General features: G+C 49.7%; 1 protein-coding gene across 1 annotated transcript; it reads left to right on the top strand.

Moving 5' to 3' along the window:
- Positions 1-2,869: 2,869 nt before the first annotated feature.
- Positions 2,870-17,826, top strand: fam189a2 (family with sequence similarity 189 member A2). Its single transcript, XM_067231863.1, has 11 exons — positions 2,870-3,310; positions 8,338-8,394; positions 10,606-10,716; positions 10,895-11,014; positions 11,265-11,372; positions 11,678-11,811; positions 12,221-12,356; positions 12,551-12,596; positions 13,594-13,860; positions 14,324-14,637; positions 16,526-17,826. Exons 1-11 carry the CDS (start codon positions 3,017-3,019, stop codon positions 16,805-16,807), a joined length of 1,869 nt encoding a protein of 622 aa, XP_067087964.1. The 5' UTR covers positions 2,870-3,016; the 3' UTR covers positions 16,808-17,826.
- The last annotated feature ends 129 nt before the right edge of the window (positions 17,827-17,955 follow it).

Genomic DNA, 17,955 nt, shown 5'->3' with positions numbered 1-17,955 from the left:
TGTGTGGGGGGGTGTAAGGTGTGCGGGTGTGTGTAAAGTGTGTGATGGTGTGTGAGGGGGGGGTGTAAGGTGTGCGGGTGTGTGTAAGGTGTGTGTAAGGTGTGTGATGGTGTAAGGTGTGCGGGTGTGTGTGAGGGGGGGGTGTAAGGTGTGCGGGTGTGTGTGAGGGGGTGTAAGGTGTGTGTGTGAGGGGGGGAGGGCCCCACTGTGTCAGATCCATGTGCTTGTGTCCTTCTCCACCACCCTGCGTGTCACATGCTGGCTGGTATCTCAGGTCAGGACAGCTCTGCTCCCAGGTCACAACCTCTGAACTCTCATCCCCTGGAGGGAGGGGTCACAGTAGAGCAGAGAGAGAGACTACAGGAGGGTGTTACAGTAGAACAGAGAGAGAGACTACAGGAGGGTGTTACAGTAGAACAGAGAGAGAGACTACAGGAGGGTGTTACAGTAGAACAGAGAGAGAGAGACTACAGGAGGGTGTTACAGTAGAGCAGAGAGAGAGACTACAGGAGGGTGTTACAGTAGAACAGAGAGAGAGACTACAGGAGGGTGTTACAGTAGAACAGAGAGAGAGACTACAGGAGGGTGTTACAGTAGAACAGAGAGAGAGACTACAGGAGGGGTCACAGTAGAACAGAGAGAGAGACTACAGGAGGGTGTTACAGTAGAACAGAGAGAGAGACTACAGGAGGGTGTTACAGTAGAACAGAGAGAGAGAGACTACAGGAGGGTGTTACAGTAGAACAGAGAGAGAGACTACAGGAGGGTGTTACAGTAGAACAGAGAGAGAGACTACAGGAGGGTGTTACAGTAGAACAGAGAGAGAGACTACAGGAGGGTGTTACAGTAGAGCAGAGAGAGAGACTACAGGAGGGTGTTACAGTAGAACAGAGAGAGAGACTACAGGAGGGTGTTACAGTAGAACAGAGAGAGAGACTACAGGAGGGTGTTACAGTAGAGCAGAGAGAGAGAGACTGGATTATGTCTTCTTGGGTTTGTCTTTGGAATTTCACCTTACAACACCAAATAAAAGACAAAGTCTATACCTTCTTGAACATATGTTTCGTCTTTTTTGGAATAAAGTGTTTTGGAAGCGCTCATGTATTTTAGCATTCGTTCCATAACCCATGGAAGACCGTTTTGGTTTTAAACATGTAAACTTTGAGACTAACTTTGGATACATCCAACAAAGTGAAATCACACATAATGATTCTGATGAAAATGTTAATTTGTCAACTTACTGCTTTTGATACATTTGAGGTTTAATTCACACAAAAGTTGATCTTGATGTCTGCTTATGACATTTTGCAATTTCACATTTGATACAGAGATCAAGTTCCTGGTGATTTCAACTGTTCTCTTACCTGCATGTTGTGACCACTAAAGGTCTCTGTTGTCAGGGGAAGTGGTCTGTCCTGCCATCATCTGTGTTATTTTCAGAATCAGAAAGGGTTTTAATCGCCATGAAAGTTTGCACAAACAAGGAATTTACTTTGGCAGGAAGGTGCATACATTAAACATATAGGAATCCTAAAACTTAAATATGTGGTCTAACTATACAAGAGGAACAAAGTCTAGCTAATACTAAGGGGATTTAGAATAAAAAAATAAAATATAAAGTAGCCATAATTTACAAACTAAAAATACAGATAGTACAAAAAATACAATAGTACAAAAGTACAAATAGTGCAAATTGCAATGTGGCAAGGTGTCATTGTGCAGATAGTGGTTAAAGTCAGTGTGAGCCCTTGGCCTTGTTGAAGAGGCCAACAGCGGATGGAAAGAAACTGTTCTTACGGCGTGAGGTTTTGGTCCTGATGGACCGCAGCCTTCTGCCGGAGGGGAGTAGCTGGAACAGGGAGTGTCCAGGGTGGGAGGAATCGGCCACAATCTTCCCCGCTCGCCTCAGGGTCCTCGAGGTGTGCAGGTCCTCGAGGGTAGGCAGATTGCAGCCGATCACCTTCTCAGCAGTGCGGATGATACGCTGCAGTCTGCTCTTGTCCTTGGCAGCAGCGTACCAGATAGTGATGGAGGAGGTGAGGATGGACTCAATGATGGCTGTGTAGAAGTGCACCATCATTGTCTTTGGCAGGTTGAATTTCTTCAGCTGCCGTAGGAAGTACATCCTCTGTTGTGCTTTCTTGGTGAGGGAGCTGATGTTCAGTTCCCACTTGAGGTCCTGGGAGAGGATGGTGCCCAGGAAGTGGAAGGACTCCACAGTGTTGACTGGGGAGTCGCACAGGGTGATGGGGGTGAGTGGGGCTATATTCTTCCTGAAGTCCATAACCATCTCCACTGTCTTAAGAGCATTGAGCTCTAAGTTGTTCTGGCTGCACCAGGTCACCAGCTTCCCACCTGTAATCAGACTCGTCCCCGGTTGTGTCTGTGTTTCTGTGTTCTTTTGGTCACAATGAACAACCTGAGATAATATGGCAGTTTTTTCACCTGATATGTGTTTCCCCTCTGTAACTTTAGCTAGAAAAGAGCAGACATCTACATATGATCTCAGGTTGTTCATTGTGACCAAAAGAACACAGAAAATAACACACATGATGGCAGGACAGACCCTTTGCATGTTAGGGGAGGGGTTACACATTATATCAGGTGAATAAATGACCTGATATAATTCCATTTAAGAGGTGAATTCGAAATGCAGCAGTTAAACTCCGCTTCTGAGTGCACGCGCGCTCCCGCGGCCAGGTGGGGATAAGTGCCATGGCAGTTGGCACGACACAGGTCCGCCCAGTTCCCACGCGACCTGCTTTCCTCCGCCCATTTTGTCACGCAGCCAAAATATGTGAAACGTAAGACGAGACCCTAGTCACCGAGTAGTTATTTTAAAACTTCAATCTGAGACACTTCGGTTAGACCATGGCAGCTGTAGCCGCTAGCTGGTCGAAACCCGCGGATGGATTCACGCTTTAGTTCATAACATAAAGGAGAAAATGAGAATACGCCTTCCCCGGTTTTATCCAGGCTCGTGGCTAGTTGTTGTTTTACTGGACGTGCTTCCCAAATGTCTCTCCCGGTAGTTCTCCCCGGCTCCTGTTGCGCCGTTACCGGTGCTTCGCTGGCCTCTCAGTGGGCAGAGCCTTCATACAGAAGCCGACCCCGTTGTATATCCAGCTCTCGCATGCCGGGGTCTCAGTCGCGGATCATCCCCGCGCTACTCCCCGGGCGCCCGCTGCTCTCACTCGGCTTGCTGCAGCTCCTGCTCGGGTGCTCCATGGTCGCGCTCTCTTTCGGAGCATTGTCGCTGAGCAGCTCGCCCCCCATCCGCAGCTCGTGCCCATTCTGGGCTGGCTCTTCGGTAAGTTTTCCTTTTTTGAAACTCACGGCAGACTGCTTCATGTTAGCACGGTTCCTACGAGATCCGCATGTGTTCCACACTATGGTCAACACACTAACAGTGTACTATCACTATCACAGTGTAGCGTTGGGGTTGTGTTTCAACTGTCTCTACACAGGCTCCACTTGGTACATGGGCGCCAAGTGTAACTACCCCTCACAATAAAGAACTAGTTTAATGATATTATAACCTACGTATTGTATGACTGAGAGAAGCAAGCACCTAATAGGCTATATTCTACCGGAGGACTCAATTGTCAATCCCATGTCCTGCTCTAGCACTTCACCCTTGCTCACCTCTGCCGACATGCAAACAAATACACCGCACACACGCACCACCTCCCCACACACTACATGCTTGAACCTATGGTTCATGCATCAACAGGTAGCTTACGTATTCACTGCGAATGGCGTTAAAATAAGCTCTAATGTTGAAAATGGCAGTATTTCTGCAGTACTAAGACATGGCTCTTTAACATGTACTTCTCATATTGCTGTGAGATATTACATTGTCCAGCGTTGGTGACGTCACATCACTGATGTGGCAGATGTATGACCTGTGTGTTGTGATGTGTATGCCAGCCAGGGTCATTATGACCTGTGTGTTGTGTTGACTCTACCCACCCATTTGGAATCCCTTTCCCTCTGATGCGAGTTGTTAGGGTTAGGGTTAACTTACCCAGCAAATATCAACACGGTCCTGTAGTCTAGACGTTGTGTTGCTCCAGTGGCTTGTAAAAATGGCAATGATATGTTGATGATATTTAGGTTAAATTACCTACCTGTTCTCGATTGCAGAAGTAACAGAACCCTATCCCAGCTAAGAAGTTCATGTCAGCCTGTGAAAGATTCACTCCTAACCATGGTGATGGTGGTGTGTGCTTTTTGTGACCTTTTAACCCTTGTGCTGCCTTCGGGTCACTTTACCCAATACAAAAACAAATAAAAAGCATTTTCTTTTAACCTTCGCGCTGTGGGGGGTGTGAGACAGCCCGATGGTTAAAAGAAAATGCTTCACTTTATTTTTGTATGAGGTGAAGTGGTCGCAACACGTGGGTGGGTCACAATGACCCTTGATGATAACACACAAGGGTTACATAAGTGCCTCTCATTGTCCAACAATCTTTTAGGCTCCACACTTGCATCACACCACTCAGTTGAAGCTCATGGGCAGGTACTGCAGATGATCAGCAAGCCGGAAGTGAGGTATCCAGGATTCTGGGGACTAGTTTAGCAGGGGTTTGGAATTGCTGTCGGAACTGCTTGTCTTTCTAGTTTTCTTGTCTGTGTGTGGGTTACTTATCACCTGCAGTACTGGTCTGTGTGTGGGTTACTTATCACCTGCAGTACTGGTCTGTGTGTGGGTTACTTATCACCTGCAGTACTGGTCTGTGTGTGGGTTACTTATCACCTGCAGTACTGGTCTGTGTGTGGGTTACTTATCACCTGCAGTACTGGTCCCTGTACCAACTCTAGTTGTCAGACTCCCCAGGACCACGAGTGTGAGCCCAGACAAGGACCCCCGCCTTCTCCTTCTGACTGAACTCTGAAGTTCCAACAAAGAGTTTAAATGTTGCAACCTGCTGAGTTCTGTCTGAAATGCTGCATTTTGAGGACAGCAGGCGATAACGTTCTTCCCCTTGAGTAAACCCAAACTAGACACAAATAACCCCAATCCAGTCAATATTTTACTAGAGTGTATATAAATCCTGTTACAGACGAAAGGTCAGGCCAGTTCGGTGGAGATTTTGCAACCCCAGATTGTAGCGTGGCGCCTCCCTCACATATGGAAGCGCTTAGTCTTCCTCCTGCTGGGCTGCTGGAGAGACCAGCACTGGGTTAGTCTTCCTCCTCCTGCTGGGCTGCTGGAGAGACCAGCACTGGGTTAGTCTTCCTCCTCCTGCTGGGCTGCTGGAGAGACCAGCACTGGGTTAGTCTTCCTCCTCCTGCTGGGCTGCTGGAGAGACCAGCACTGGGTTAGTCTTCCTCCTCCTGCTGGGCTGCTGGAGAGACCAGCACTGGGTTAGTCTTCCTCCTGCTGGGCTGCTGGAGAGACCAGCACTGGGCCGGGGAGAGAGGGGAGATGAGGACACCAGGGTAGTACATCTGGAGAGACTCCAGCCCCCACAATCCCCTGCAGCAGCACAGGAAGCAGACAGCTGTGTCCTCAGTTAGGAGGAGCGTCTGTTACACACCTCATCCTCTCACCCCCCCCTCATGCCCCCCTCGCATCTGATAGGTCACTAACAAGCCTAGATATAAAGGTCCATATGAACTGACCCTTTTGGAACATAAACGTAAAAAGGCAAAGTTTTCCTATCAGTGTTTGGGACCGTGTGTGTGTGGTAGTGTGTGTGTGTGTAGGTGTGTGTGTTAGCAAACAAACCCAGTGTGTGTGTGCTCAGTGTTTGTGACCGTGTGGTCTGTATAGCTGGGTTAGTTTGTTATTTAGTTAGTGTTGTGTGTTGTGCTGGGTAGTGTTGTGTGTTGTGCTGGGTAGTGTTGTGTGTTGTGCTGGGTAGTGTGTGTTGTAGTGTGTGTTGTGCTGAGTAGTGTGTGTTGTAGTGTGTGTTGTGCTGGGTAGTGTGTGTTGTAGTGTGTGTTGTGCTGGGTAGTGTGTGTTGTGCTGGGTAGTGTTGTGCTGTGCTGGGTAGTGTGTGTTGTGCTGGGTAGTGTTGTGCTGGGTAGTGTGTGTTGTGCTGGGTAGTGTGTGTTGTAGTGTGTGTTGTGCTGGGTAGTGTGTGTTGTGGTGTGTGTTGTGCTGGGTAGTGTGTGTTGTGCTGGATAGTGTGTGTTGTAGTGTGTGTTGTGCTGGGTAGTGTGTGTTGTGCTGGGTAGTGTGTGTTGTGGTGTGTGTTGTGCTGGGTAGTGTGTGTTGTGCTGGGTAGTGTATGTTGTGCTGGGTAGTGTGTGTGTTGTGCTGGGTAGTGTGTGTGTTGTGCTGGGTAGTGTGTGTGTTGTGCTGGGTAGTGTGTGTGTTGTGCTGGGTAGTGTTGTGCTGTAGTGTGTGTTGTAGTGTGTGTTGTGCTGGGTAGTGTTGTGCTGTGCTGGGTAGTGTTGTGCTGTGCTGGGTAGTGTGTGTTGTGCTGGGTAGCGTGTGTTGTGCTGAGTAGTGTGTGTTGTAGTGTGTGTTGTGCTGGGTAGTGTGTGTTGTGCTGGGTAGTGTTGTGTGTTGTGCTGGGTAGTGTGTGTTGTGCTGGGTAGTGTGTGTTGTGCTGAGTAGTGTGTTTTGTAGTGTGTGTTGTGCTGGGTAGTGTGTGTTGTGCTGGGTAGTGTTGTGTGTTGTGCTGGGTAGTGTGTGTTGTGCTGGGTAGTGTGTGTTGTGCTGGGTAGTGTGTGTTGTGCTGGGTAGTGTTGTGTGTTGTGCTGGGTAGTGTGTGTTGTGCTGGGTAGTGTGTGTTGTGCTGAGTAGTGTGTGTTGTAGTGTGTGTTGTGCTGGGTAGTGTGTGTTGTGCTGGGTAGTGTTGTGTGTTGTGCTGGGTAGTGTGTGTTGTGCTGGGTAGTGTGTGTTGTGCTGGGTAGTGTTGTGTGTTGTGCTGGGTAGTGTGTGTTGTGCTGGGTAGTGTGTGTTGTGCTGGGTAGTGTTGTGTGTTGTGCTGGGTAGTGTGTGTTGTGCTGGGTAGTGTGTGTTCCAGTGTGTGTTCAGTGATGAGACATGAACCCGAAGCAGCATGTTCCTGATTATCCTCGACCCAGAATAGTCTGGATATTTCTGTCTGAGGGCAAAGTCAGGGTCTCTCTGTCTCACAACCGCGTTCTTCATGGGACAACTGTTCATCCAGCACAGCCTCGGTAGGAACCAACGTATGTGTGTGTGTGTGTGTACATTCTCACGCAACATTTTGTACATATGTTCCATTGTGTTTTTGTTAATGCTCACCATGTTTTTGCCTGTTCCTTTGTGTGTATAAATTAGTGGTGGGCATAGATAATTTTTTTAAATCTAGATTAATCTCGCGTTAATCTAGATTAATCTAGATTAAAATGGCTCATTTGAATTCCGCCAAAGGCATTCAGAATATGTGTGCTACGCAAATAATGACTAAAAGTAAGTCTTTGAGAACGGGTTTCTCAAGCCAGGTGGCGCATTAGACCAGGAGCTCATCTCCCGTTTCCAAAATGCATCACAAACTGCTTGAGAAAGCTGTTCTACTATGATAATTGGTGATGAAAATAAATTATGTTCAATAAGATGTACTTGTGTTTATTAACTGTTTATTAGATTAGTTAGCTTGGCTGATAGAGCTGTACTGACGGGCTTGCCTTGGTTGCACTCAAACGCGCTACATCAGTGCTTGGCCCGGCATCTTCCGCATTAGCTAAGGGATGCTTTGCGTTTAGGTGGTATTTGAGACTGGAAGAACTCCTACAGTAAACTAACTCTGCATAGCACAAGGTGCAAACAACCTTAGTCTTGTCGAGGTTTCCATTGGGAAGCTTCTTAAAAATACATTTACCCTGAAGCTTCATAGCTGCATCCATGTTAGGGAGTCAGGTGGCTGAGCGGTTAGGGAAGCGGGTTTGTAATCAGAAGGTTGCCAGTTCGATTCCCGGCCATGCCAGATGACGTTGTGTCCTTGGGCAAGGCACTTCACCCTACTTGCCTCGGGGGAATGTCCCTGTACTTACTGTAAGTCGCTCTGGATAAGAGCGTCTGCTAAATGACTAAATATAAATGTTAGCACGTCACGTTTGATGTGATAATTTCATACACAAGGCATACACACAGGTTCGAAGACTCGTTCTCGCCCCCTACAGTGCAATTCGGCTAGGTATACATCCGCGCTAAAATATCAAGGTGAAAGTCATCATAGCTTGCGTAGTATAGACCCAGCTCCCAACTCAACTTTGAGAATAGATTAACGGCGATATTTTTTTTATCGCCGATAAGAGTCGCAGCGCGTTAACGCGCATTAACGCCAATAACGGCCCACCACTAGTATAAATGCTGTTGTGTGTCTCTATAAATGTTGTGTGTTGTGTCCGCAGGTGATCCTATCAGGGATTGTGGGGCTCACAACATGGAGGCGCCCCATGCTGCTGTTGGTAAGTCAACACCTCAACACACCACCTCTCCCCAACTCCACACCTCTCCACACCTCTCCACACCTCTCTCCACACCTCTCCCCAACTCCACACCTCCCCACACCTCAACACACCACCTAGTAGTCAGGGTTCAGAGGTCACAAGGTCTATTATGTGTGGAACCATGGCCTTGTTTTAAAAACTGTGCGAAAGCCGTTTGTGACATATATCTCTGTGTGTAGCTGATTAGTTCCAGATAAGCGGTTTTCCCATCAGAAGAAGACTAACAAACCCAGAATGGACCCTTGTTACCCTGTTATGCTCCTGTGTTTTGAGGGAAGATTATTGTCAGTATGTGCAGATCTTAAGAACCGTGTAATGCTGCCAGTGAAGATCCCCACAGAGAAGTAGTTAAACACCGGAACATGTCCTAGATGCTGTCCTAGTCCTCCTCTGACCCCTGCCCTGAGCATGCTGTATTCTGAGCCCAAAACAAACTTTTTACTGTGTTAATGCACAAGCCTTTTCTTTCTGTTAAAAGTGTGACTCACTAGAAACACTAGAGATGCTTCTGTATAGTCGGTGGAAACAATGTAAATATGATTTTCTTTCAAGCATGGAAAAGAAGACCTCAGTGTATGTGTACAGTGTCACCCCCCCCCCCCCCCCCCCGAAGTTGCTGATTGCTGAAGGGCTTGAATCTGGAGTCGAGTTGTCTAGGCTGTAGGGTGTGGGGGGGAGGGAATGTTTGTGTGTGTGTGTGGGGGGAGGGGGTGAGAAGAGGGGAGGAGGAGGGGGGGAGAGGAAAGAAGAGGAAGAGGGGGAGGAATGGAAGGGGGGTTGTTAAGGAAACGAGTCAAAGAGAAAGGCAGTTGTTTTGGTTGTTGGTTGAATTCCAGAGACTTTTAGTCTCTTAACCAAGAATGTGTGTTTGTGTAGTGGTCTAACCAGCAGTCTAGAAACTAGTCAGGTGACCCCCCTCCCACACACAACCTCCCATACACACTCTCCCACACACACGCTTCCCAACACACACACACTTTAGTGTGGAATGAGGTGAAACAATGACTCATTATCTTCCCTATATTCTCTATCTTTTTCTGTGTCACACCCAGAGATAAAAACAATTCCTTCCTTAGCCCATATAACTCATATACGCACACACACGCACACACGCGCGCACACACACACACGCACACACACACACATGCACACACACACACACGCACACACACACACGCACACACAGAGACAGTGGCACCAGTCCCCTGGTCCTGGCAGCCACAGGCAGGGTTGATGGTTCCTCTGGTCCTGGCAGCCACAGGCAGAGTTGATGGTTCCTCTGGTCCTGGCAGCCACAGGCAGGGTTGATGGTTCCCCTGGTCCTGGCAGCCACAGGCAGGGTTGATGGTTCCTCTGGTCCTGGCAGCCACAGGCAGGGTTGATGGTTCCTCTGGTCCTGGCAGCCACAGGCAGGGTTGATGGTTCCCCTGGTCCTGGCAGCCACAGGCAGGGTTGATGGTTCCTCTGGTCCTGGCAGCCACAGGCAGGGTTGATGGTTCCCCTGGTCCTGGCAGCCACAGGCAGGGTTGATGGTTCCCCTGGTCCTGGCAGCCACAGGCAGGGTTGATGGTTCCCCTGGTCCTGGCAGCCACAGGCAGGGTTGATGGTTCCCCTGGTCCTGGCAGCCACAGGCAGGGTTGATGGTTCCCCTGGTCCTGGCAGCCACAGGCAGGGTTGATGGTTCCCCTGGTCCTGGCAGCCACAGGCAGGGTTGATGGTTCCCCTGGTCCTGGCAGCCACAGGCAGGGTTGATGGTTCCCCTGGTCCTGGCAGCCACAGGCAGGGTTGATGGTTCCCCTGGTCCTGGCAGCCACAGGCAGGGTTGATGGTTCCTCTGGTCCTGGCAGCCACAGGCAGGGTTGATGGTTCCTCTGGTCCTGGCAGCCACAGGCAGGGTTGATGGTTCCTCTGGTCCTGGCAGCCACAGGCAGGGTTGATGGTTCCTCTGGTCTGATGGAATTAGTTTGAAGTAGGCTCAGCATTACAACTTTCTTTTTAAAACAATTAATACCACATTTGCCTCTAATGTATCTCTATGTACCCCCCGAAGGAACATGTTGTGCTCTAACCCCTCTCTCCTCCACCCCAGGTGAACATGGCTGCTCTAACCCCTCTCTCCTCCCCCCCAGGTGAACATGGCTGCTCTAACCCCTCTCTCCTCCCCCCCAGGTGAACATGTTCGTGCTCCTCTCCGTGGTGTGTGTGCTGCTCAACCTGGCTGGCTTCATCCTGTGCTGCCAGGGAGCCCAGTTGGTCTCCAGCATGTCCTCCTGCCAGCTGGTCAGTAAGAGCTGGCGTGCTTCACTAGTCAGTCTAGGTGTGTGTTACAGTAGTAGTGGTGTGTGTGTGTGTGTTGTAACGTGTGTGTGTGTGTTTAGGTGTGTGTGTGTGTTGTAACGTGTGTGTGTGTGTGTGTTTAGGTGTGTGTGTGTGTTGTAACGTGTGTGTGTTCCTCCAGAGCGAGGCGGGGGATGCGTGTCTCTGCTGCCCCCTCCCCCCCTCCTCGTCCTGTCCTGAAGACAAGCTGCTGCTGCTGCACCCTGGACACTCCTGCAACACCATGAAGATCCTGCTCAAGGTACACATGTATGCTGCTCTATGTACAAGTGTGTGTGTGTGTGTAGTTATAGGTGTGTGTGTGTAGTTATAGGTGTGTGTAGTTATAGGTGTGTGTGTGTGTGTGTAGTTATAGGTGTGTGTGTGTGTGTGTAGTTATAGGTGTGTGTGCGTGTAGTTATAGGTGTGTGTGTGTGTGTAGTTATAGGTGTGTGGGTGTAGTTATAGGTGTGTGTGTGTGTTTCTCCTGACGACCCCCCGGTGTGTTCCAGAAGGTTCTGTTTGCGCTGTGTGCCCTGAACGCCCTCACAGCGGCCGTGTGTCTGGTGGCCGCCGCCCTGCGATACCTCCAGATCCTCACCTCCCGCCCACCCTGCCTGGTGAGCAAATCACATCTCTCCTCCATGGCACGGTAGCCAATCAGGTTCCTCCTCCTCCAACACAGTAGTTGGTGGTAGTGATGGGTATAGCTCAGCTCAGCAGTGGTTAGAGCATTTGACTACAGATCAAGAGGGCGCAGGTTAAATTCCCCCTGCACATTAGTTTGGATACAGAGTCTGACATGAATACATTAACTAACAACAAGATAATTTTATGAACTAATGTCTTGAAATAATAAGTTCATATCTGGTGTGTACGTGAATATGAAGCTTTCATCATGTGACCTGTCGCCTCTTTCCAATAGGATGAGCCTCGTTCAATAGCAGAGGAGGGGGAGGAGCCAGCACCGGTCCCTGACCCAGATGAGTTTGTCCCCCCGGCCCCGCCCCCTTCCTACTTCTCCACCTTCTACTCATACACACCCCGCCTGGCCCGCCGGTAAAAGTCACTCACACACACACTCTCACACATACACTCACACATACACACACATACAGGTCATGGTTTGGTTTTGTATGTTATCAGTTCTGTGTTTCAGGATGTTTGGTTGTGTGCGGTTATCAGTTCCCTGTGTTTCAGGATGTTTGGTTGTGTGCGGTTATCAGTTTCCTGTGTTTCAGGATGTTTGGTTGTGTGCGGTTATCAGTTCCCTGTGTTTCAGGATGTTTGGTTGTGTACGGTTATCAGTTCTGTGTTTCAGGACGTTTGGTTGTGTGCGGTTATCAGTTCTGTGTTTCAGGATGTTTGGTTGTGTGCGGTTATCAGTTCCCTGGTTATCAGTTCTGTGTTTCAGGATGTTTGGTTGTGTGCGGTTATCAGTTCCCTGGTTATCAGTTCTGTGTTTCAGGATGTTTGGGGACAGCGCGATGCCCCTCCCTCACGTCTCCAGGATCAAGGGGGGGGAGGTGTTCTGTCCTCTGGACCCGCCCCCTCCTTACGAGGCGGTTGCTGGCTCCTCCCCCTCCTGTCCCCTACCTGTACAGGTACATTACCACCAGCAACACTGTGTACACACTGTAAACATACATACATAGATAAACTATATACAGTACATCTATAGTGTACTGCTTGCTGTGATATAAAAAGGTGAGCTGTTGCTTTTATAAAATGGTCACGAGGTATGGCAATATGAAAGTAGTAGACATAGTGTGTTTGACGATGTGTCTCCTGTCTACAGGAGGCAGAGATGGATCTGGAGGAGCAGAGAGAGGGTGCAGGGCCAGGTGGGAGCCTCTCTGGAGAACATGACACAGCCCAGCCCGACTTGTAGCTACACCACAGACATGGGCCTGCTGTAGTTCTCTCTGTGGAAGTAGAGCTGTAGTTCTCTCTTTGGAAGTAGAGCTGTAGTTCTCTCTGTGGAGCTGTAGTTCTCTCTGTGGAGCTGTAGTTCTCTCTGTGGAGCTGTAGTTCTCTCTGTGGAGCTGTCTCTGTGGAGCTGTAGTTCTCTCTGTGGAGCTGTAGTTCTCTCTGTGGAGCTGTAGTTCTCTCTGTGGAGCTGTAGTTCTCTCTGTGGAGCTGTCTCTGTGGAGCTGTAGTTCTCTCTGTGGAGCTGTAGTTCTCTCTGTGGAGCTGTAGTTCTCTCTGTGGAGCTGTCTCTGTGGAGCTGTCTCTGTGGAGCTGTAGTTCTCTCTGTGGAGCTGTAGTTCTCTCTGTGGAGCTGTAGTTCCATGTATTTATTTTAGTCTCAGATGCTACATTCCCACCCCCTCTCGCTCTCTTGACATGTGGGCTTAATGTGGACACAGGATCGCTCTGGTCCAGAGAGAGAGAGAGAGCAGGAGAGACAGAGAGAGCAGGAGAGACAGAGAGAGCAGGAGAGACAGAGAGAGCAGGAGAGACAGAGAGCAGGAGAGACAGAGAGAGCAGGAGAGACAGAGAGAGCAGGAGAGAGAGAGCAGGAGAGAGAGAGCAGGAGAGAGAGAGCAGGAGAGAGAGAGAGAGAGCAGGAGAGAGAGAGAGAGAGAGAGAGAGAGCAGGAGAGACAGAGAAAGAGAGAGAGAGAGAGCAGGAGAGACAGAGAGAGCAGGAGAGACAGAGAGAGCAGGAGAGACAGAGAGAGCAGGAGAGGGAGAGAGACATGTTTGGGTGTCTGGCAGCTCACAGGAACACACTTCTCTGTTCATGTCTTGTGTTATTTTATGATGTGTGGAATGTAAGAAATAAAGACTTGAGATGGTGGTGGAACAGAGGTTTATTATCTGTCTGTTTGTCTTTCAGAGGGCTGCCCCCCTGTCCCCCTGCCAATGGCCCATTCACCCCCCCACCCAGGGCCCCTACCCTCACCCCCCCTGCACCACCCCAGACCCCCCCAGCCAGGGCCCCTACCCTCACCCCCCCTGCACCACCCCAGACCCCCCCAGCCAAGGCCCCGACCCTCCTCGCCCCCCCTGGGACCCCTCCAGCCAGGGCTGGTGCCCCCCACTCAGCGCCATCGTCTCCACAGGTCCAACAGTGACCCGGTTCTAGTGGACCTGGCAGCCAAAGGTAAAGGGTGTGTGTGTGAGCAGACACATTAGGAGCTCTGCAGATATATATATATATATATATATATATATACATCCAGATGTCCCTGAATGTCAGCATGTAACACAGTTCCACATATGTGCACTTACACTACTGACATGTTGACCCCACCCCCCCTTACCTCCACACTACTGACATGTTGACCCCACCCCCCCTTACCTCCACACTACTGACATGTTGACCCCACCCCCCCTTACCTCCACACTACTGACATGTTGACCCCACCCCCCCTTACCTCCACACTACTGACATGTTGACCCCACCCCCCCCTTACCTCCACACTACTGACATGTTGACCCCACCCCCCCTTACCTCCACACTACTGACATGTTGACCCCACCCCCCCCTTACCTCCACACTACTGACATGTTGACCCCACCCCCCCCTTACCTCCACACTCAACTCACACACTCTTCCCCCCCAGTCCTAAGCTGCGAAGCTGCAAAACGGACCACAGACTCATCCACCCAGACCTCCCAGTCCACCCTAGCCCCCCAGCCCCAGATGGTGACCCTCCGCAGGGGCCCCAGGGCACCGAGGCGCCCCCGGCCCTCCTCCATGGTGGACCACCAGAGCTACCGGCAAACCCAGCAGCTGGTGAGCCGCTTCCTGGAGCAGCCGTCAGCGTGCGGGCTGGCCCCTGAGGTGCAGGAGCTGGTGGACAGCATCCGCAGCGTGCTACGCTCCGACCAGGAGCACATGGAGGAGGCTGTGCGCTGTGCTAGCTACATAGAGCAGGTGAGCAGACCCTGTGCGCTGTGCTAGCTACATAGAGCAGGTGAGCAGACCCTGTGCGCTGTGCTAGCTACATAGAGCAGGTGAGCAGACCCTGTGCGCTGTGCTAGTTACATAGAGCAGGTACGCAGACCCTGTGTGCTGTGCTAGCTACATAGAGCAGGTACGCAGACCCTGTGCGCTGTGCTAGCTACATAGAGCAGGTACGCAGACCCTGTGCGCTGTGCTAGCTACATAGAGCAGGTGAGCAGACCCTGTGCGCTGTGCTAGCTACATAGAGCAGGTACGCAGACCCTGTGCGCTGTGCTAGCTACATAGAGCAGGTGAGCAGACCCTGTGCGCTGTGCTAGCTACATAGAGCAGGTACGCAGACCCTGTGCGCTGTGCTAGCTACATAGAGCAGGTACGCAGACCCTGTGCGCTGTGCTAGCTACATAGAGCAGGTGAGCAGACCCTGTGCGCTGTGCTAGCTACATAGAGCAGGTGAGCAGACCCTGTGCGCTGTGCTAGCTACATAGAGCAGGTGAGCAGACCCTGTGCGCTGTGCTAGCTACATAGAGCAGGTGAGCAGACCCTGTGCGCTGTGCTAGCTACATAGAGCAGGTGAGCAGACCCTGTGCGCTGTGCTAGTTACATAGAGCAGGTACGCAGACCCTGTGCGCTGTGCTAGCTACATAGAGCAGGTGAGCAGACCCTGTGCGCTGTGCTAGCTACATAGAGCAGGTGAGCAGACCCTGTGCGCTGTGCTAGCTACATAGAGCAGGTACGCAGACCCTGTGCGCTGTGCTAGCTACATAGAGCAGGTACGCAGACCCTGTGCGCTGTGCTAGCTACATAGAGCAGGTGAGCAGACCCTGTGCGCTGTGCTAGCTACATAGAGCAGGTACGCAGACCTGTGTAGAGAAGGGGTACCCAAGAGTTTTTTCATAAAGATAAGACTGATCTGTTTGTTCTATGGACATAGCAATTGGTGACTGTCTTTGCACCCCAAAAGTGAGAAAAAGTCAATGTGATTGCATAGATACTGCTCACCATAGATATATATCTATACTGCTCACAATCACCCACACACCCGAGACAGACCTGGCCATGTTTGCGTTGATTGGCAATAAGATCACATGACCAATACCACCAGATAAATTGGATCTATTTGGAATTCGTTGGTTCCGTTTTTCTCAACAGCTTTTGCTCCCATCTTGAACACATGTACCCTTAATCGGTCAGATTGTGAATGACATCGCTCATTCGTAGTTAATGCGAACTATGATGAGGCAACAGGTGCCTTGGAGTTGCAACATGGCTGGTTCGATTCCCACCCACAGTTGACTGGAGCTGAGGGTGTCTCCCCCCTGAGGATTTCCGACTGCTACAACTGGGGTTATGCGACCCAGTTGAATTTTTGTAGAGGACCCCAAACTCTACTCAAACGTAGAGTAAAGATGATTTTAGATATAGATCAGTTGTATGTACAAGCAATCATGAATGATGATGATGTGGTCATGCCTGTAGGGGAAGAAAATAATGGAAAAAAAAAGACAAAATGACAAAAAATGATTAACAGTCAATGTTTGCTAAGAAGTACATACAACTGATCTGTATCTCAAATCATCTTTACTCTATGTTTGAGTGATTAATAGCAGGTAAATATTGTTCAGTAATGCCACCCCCACCCATGACTTCCATCTAAGCCAAGCCTGTATGTAGACCATGTTAAATGAAAGCAGAGCAGGATCTTACACTAGACACACTAGAGCTCCAGGTTGGGACTACTCACCTGGCACGTGTGGACGTGAGGTCTCTCTGGTACGTGACCTGCTGGACTGGTCAACTGGTCCAAGGTGCAGGTTTAATGTTCAGGTTATTTATTCAGTATGTTGGTACCCTCCTGCAGGTGATCACAGGATCAGAGACGGTCACTCCAGCCAATCAGATGCCACTCCTCCCAAGACTAGGCCCCGCCCCCCCACAGGCAGGCTCCTCCTCCCAGACCCTCCCCCTGAGGAAGAGGCCGGGGTTGCTGCACCTGCACAGCTGCGGAGACCTCAGCACCTTCACCTGGGCCGAGCTACGGCCCCTGGCCCGCCGGGGGGCGGGGTCCAGGGCTGGGGGGTCACGCCTGGACCATGAGCGCCCCCATAGTCTGATTGGTGTGTTCAGAGAGACTGTGCTCTGAGGAATCCCACCTGGCCATCCTGATTGGTGTGTTCAGAGAGACTGTGCTCTGAGGAATCCTACCTGGCCATCCTGATTGGGGTGTTCAGAGAGACTGTGCTCTGAGGAATCGTACCATTCTGATCACACAATCTCTGGTAGGGCTGCAGAGCTACTTGGGTCACACAGTCTGCAAAACAGGCATTGTGTGTTGTGTGCATATGTTTGTTTTTGTTTTTTATTGGTGCTGTGCTGATACTGTTGTAGTTTAAAAGTGGGTTGCTTCGAGAAAGAGATTCACTTTGGCACCTTATACCCAGACAGTATCACACCAAACAGGTCTTCAATGATGTTACACCTGCTAATTTAACATGGATCAACATCGATGCTCATGTTGACATTCAGATATTTCTGAATAACAGACTATTACTTTAATCCCCCCCCCCTTTTAAGTTTCTTATTAACAGTTATATAAAGTTGGCTTAAAAGAAGTTTAGCACATGCTGCTAACACCAGCTGTGTTGCACTGAACACTAAGATTATCCATGCTGAACACTAAGACTCCATGCTGAACACTAAGACTCCATGCTGAACACGGGCCGGGGTCAGGGTCAGCCAAGTGCTTTTTATTTTATAACGATTCCTTTAAAACTTCACCTATGTGGAGAAATTCTTTCCGGGCTGGTTGTTCTTTTGTCGAGTCTGAACATGTTGGTTTCAATTATCCAAACTGTAGTCCAGCAAGTGTGTCAGTAAACAGGAAGTGTTCAACCCCCAAAATATATTTTTAACAATCAGGCAACAACATCTTTCTGCGAGTAGTTTATTGTTGTAAATACTGTTACAAACAATCCTGTGCTGACACAGCAATGTAACGTCACAGAAAAAAAGTTAGCGAATAAATTAACATTGCCATTGCTGTACAGAAAGTGTATTTTTCTTGTTTCATCATCATTAGACACATCGACAAACAATTTGTTAAGATTAATTACATTCAAAACAAGTGCATTTATAAACGCTACTTAGTCAACTCCCCAGTCGCATGTGGTCAGTCCTTGATGATCCCAACAATACTAAGAAGTTCTACGTCAGACTTCCTGCCAAAGACTCACGTACTATGTCACATACTATGTGTGTACAGCTAACATCGTTCTACACAGTCAACATGGT

Source organism: Osmerus mordax (assembly GCF_038355195.1).
Source record: "Osmerus mordax isolate fOsmMor3 chromosome 28 unlocalized genomic scaffold, fOsmMor3.pri SUPER_28_unloc_7, whole genome shotgun sequence".
Taxonomy (NCBI): Eukaryota; Metazoa; Chordata; class Actinopteri; order Osmeriformes; family Osmeridae; genus Osmerus; species Osmerus mordax.
Note: the sequence above shows the minus strand (reverse complement) of the source record. Positions and strands in the feature narration are given on the sequence as shown.

Excerpts from the sequence above, each read along its gene's own strand:
- fam189a2 (XM_067231863.1), top strand. The coding sequence starts at position 3,017 with ATGTCTCTCCCGGTAGTTCTCCCCGGCTCCTGTTGCGCCGTTACCGGT. Across the intron at positions 11,812-12,220 it reads ACACCCCGCCTGGCCCGCCG|GATGTTTGGGGACAGCGCGA; the intron begins GTAAAAGTCACT and ends TCTGTGTTTCAG. Across the intron at positions 12,357-12,550 it reads CCTGTCCCCTACCTGTACAG|GAGGCAGAGATGGATCTGGA; the intron begins GTACATTACCAC and ends TCCTGTCTACAG.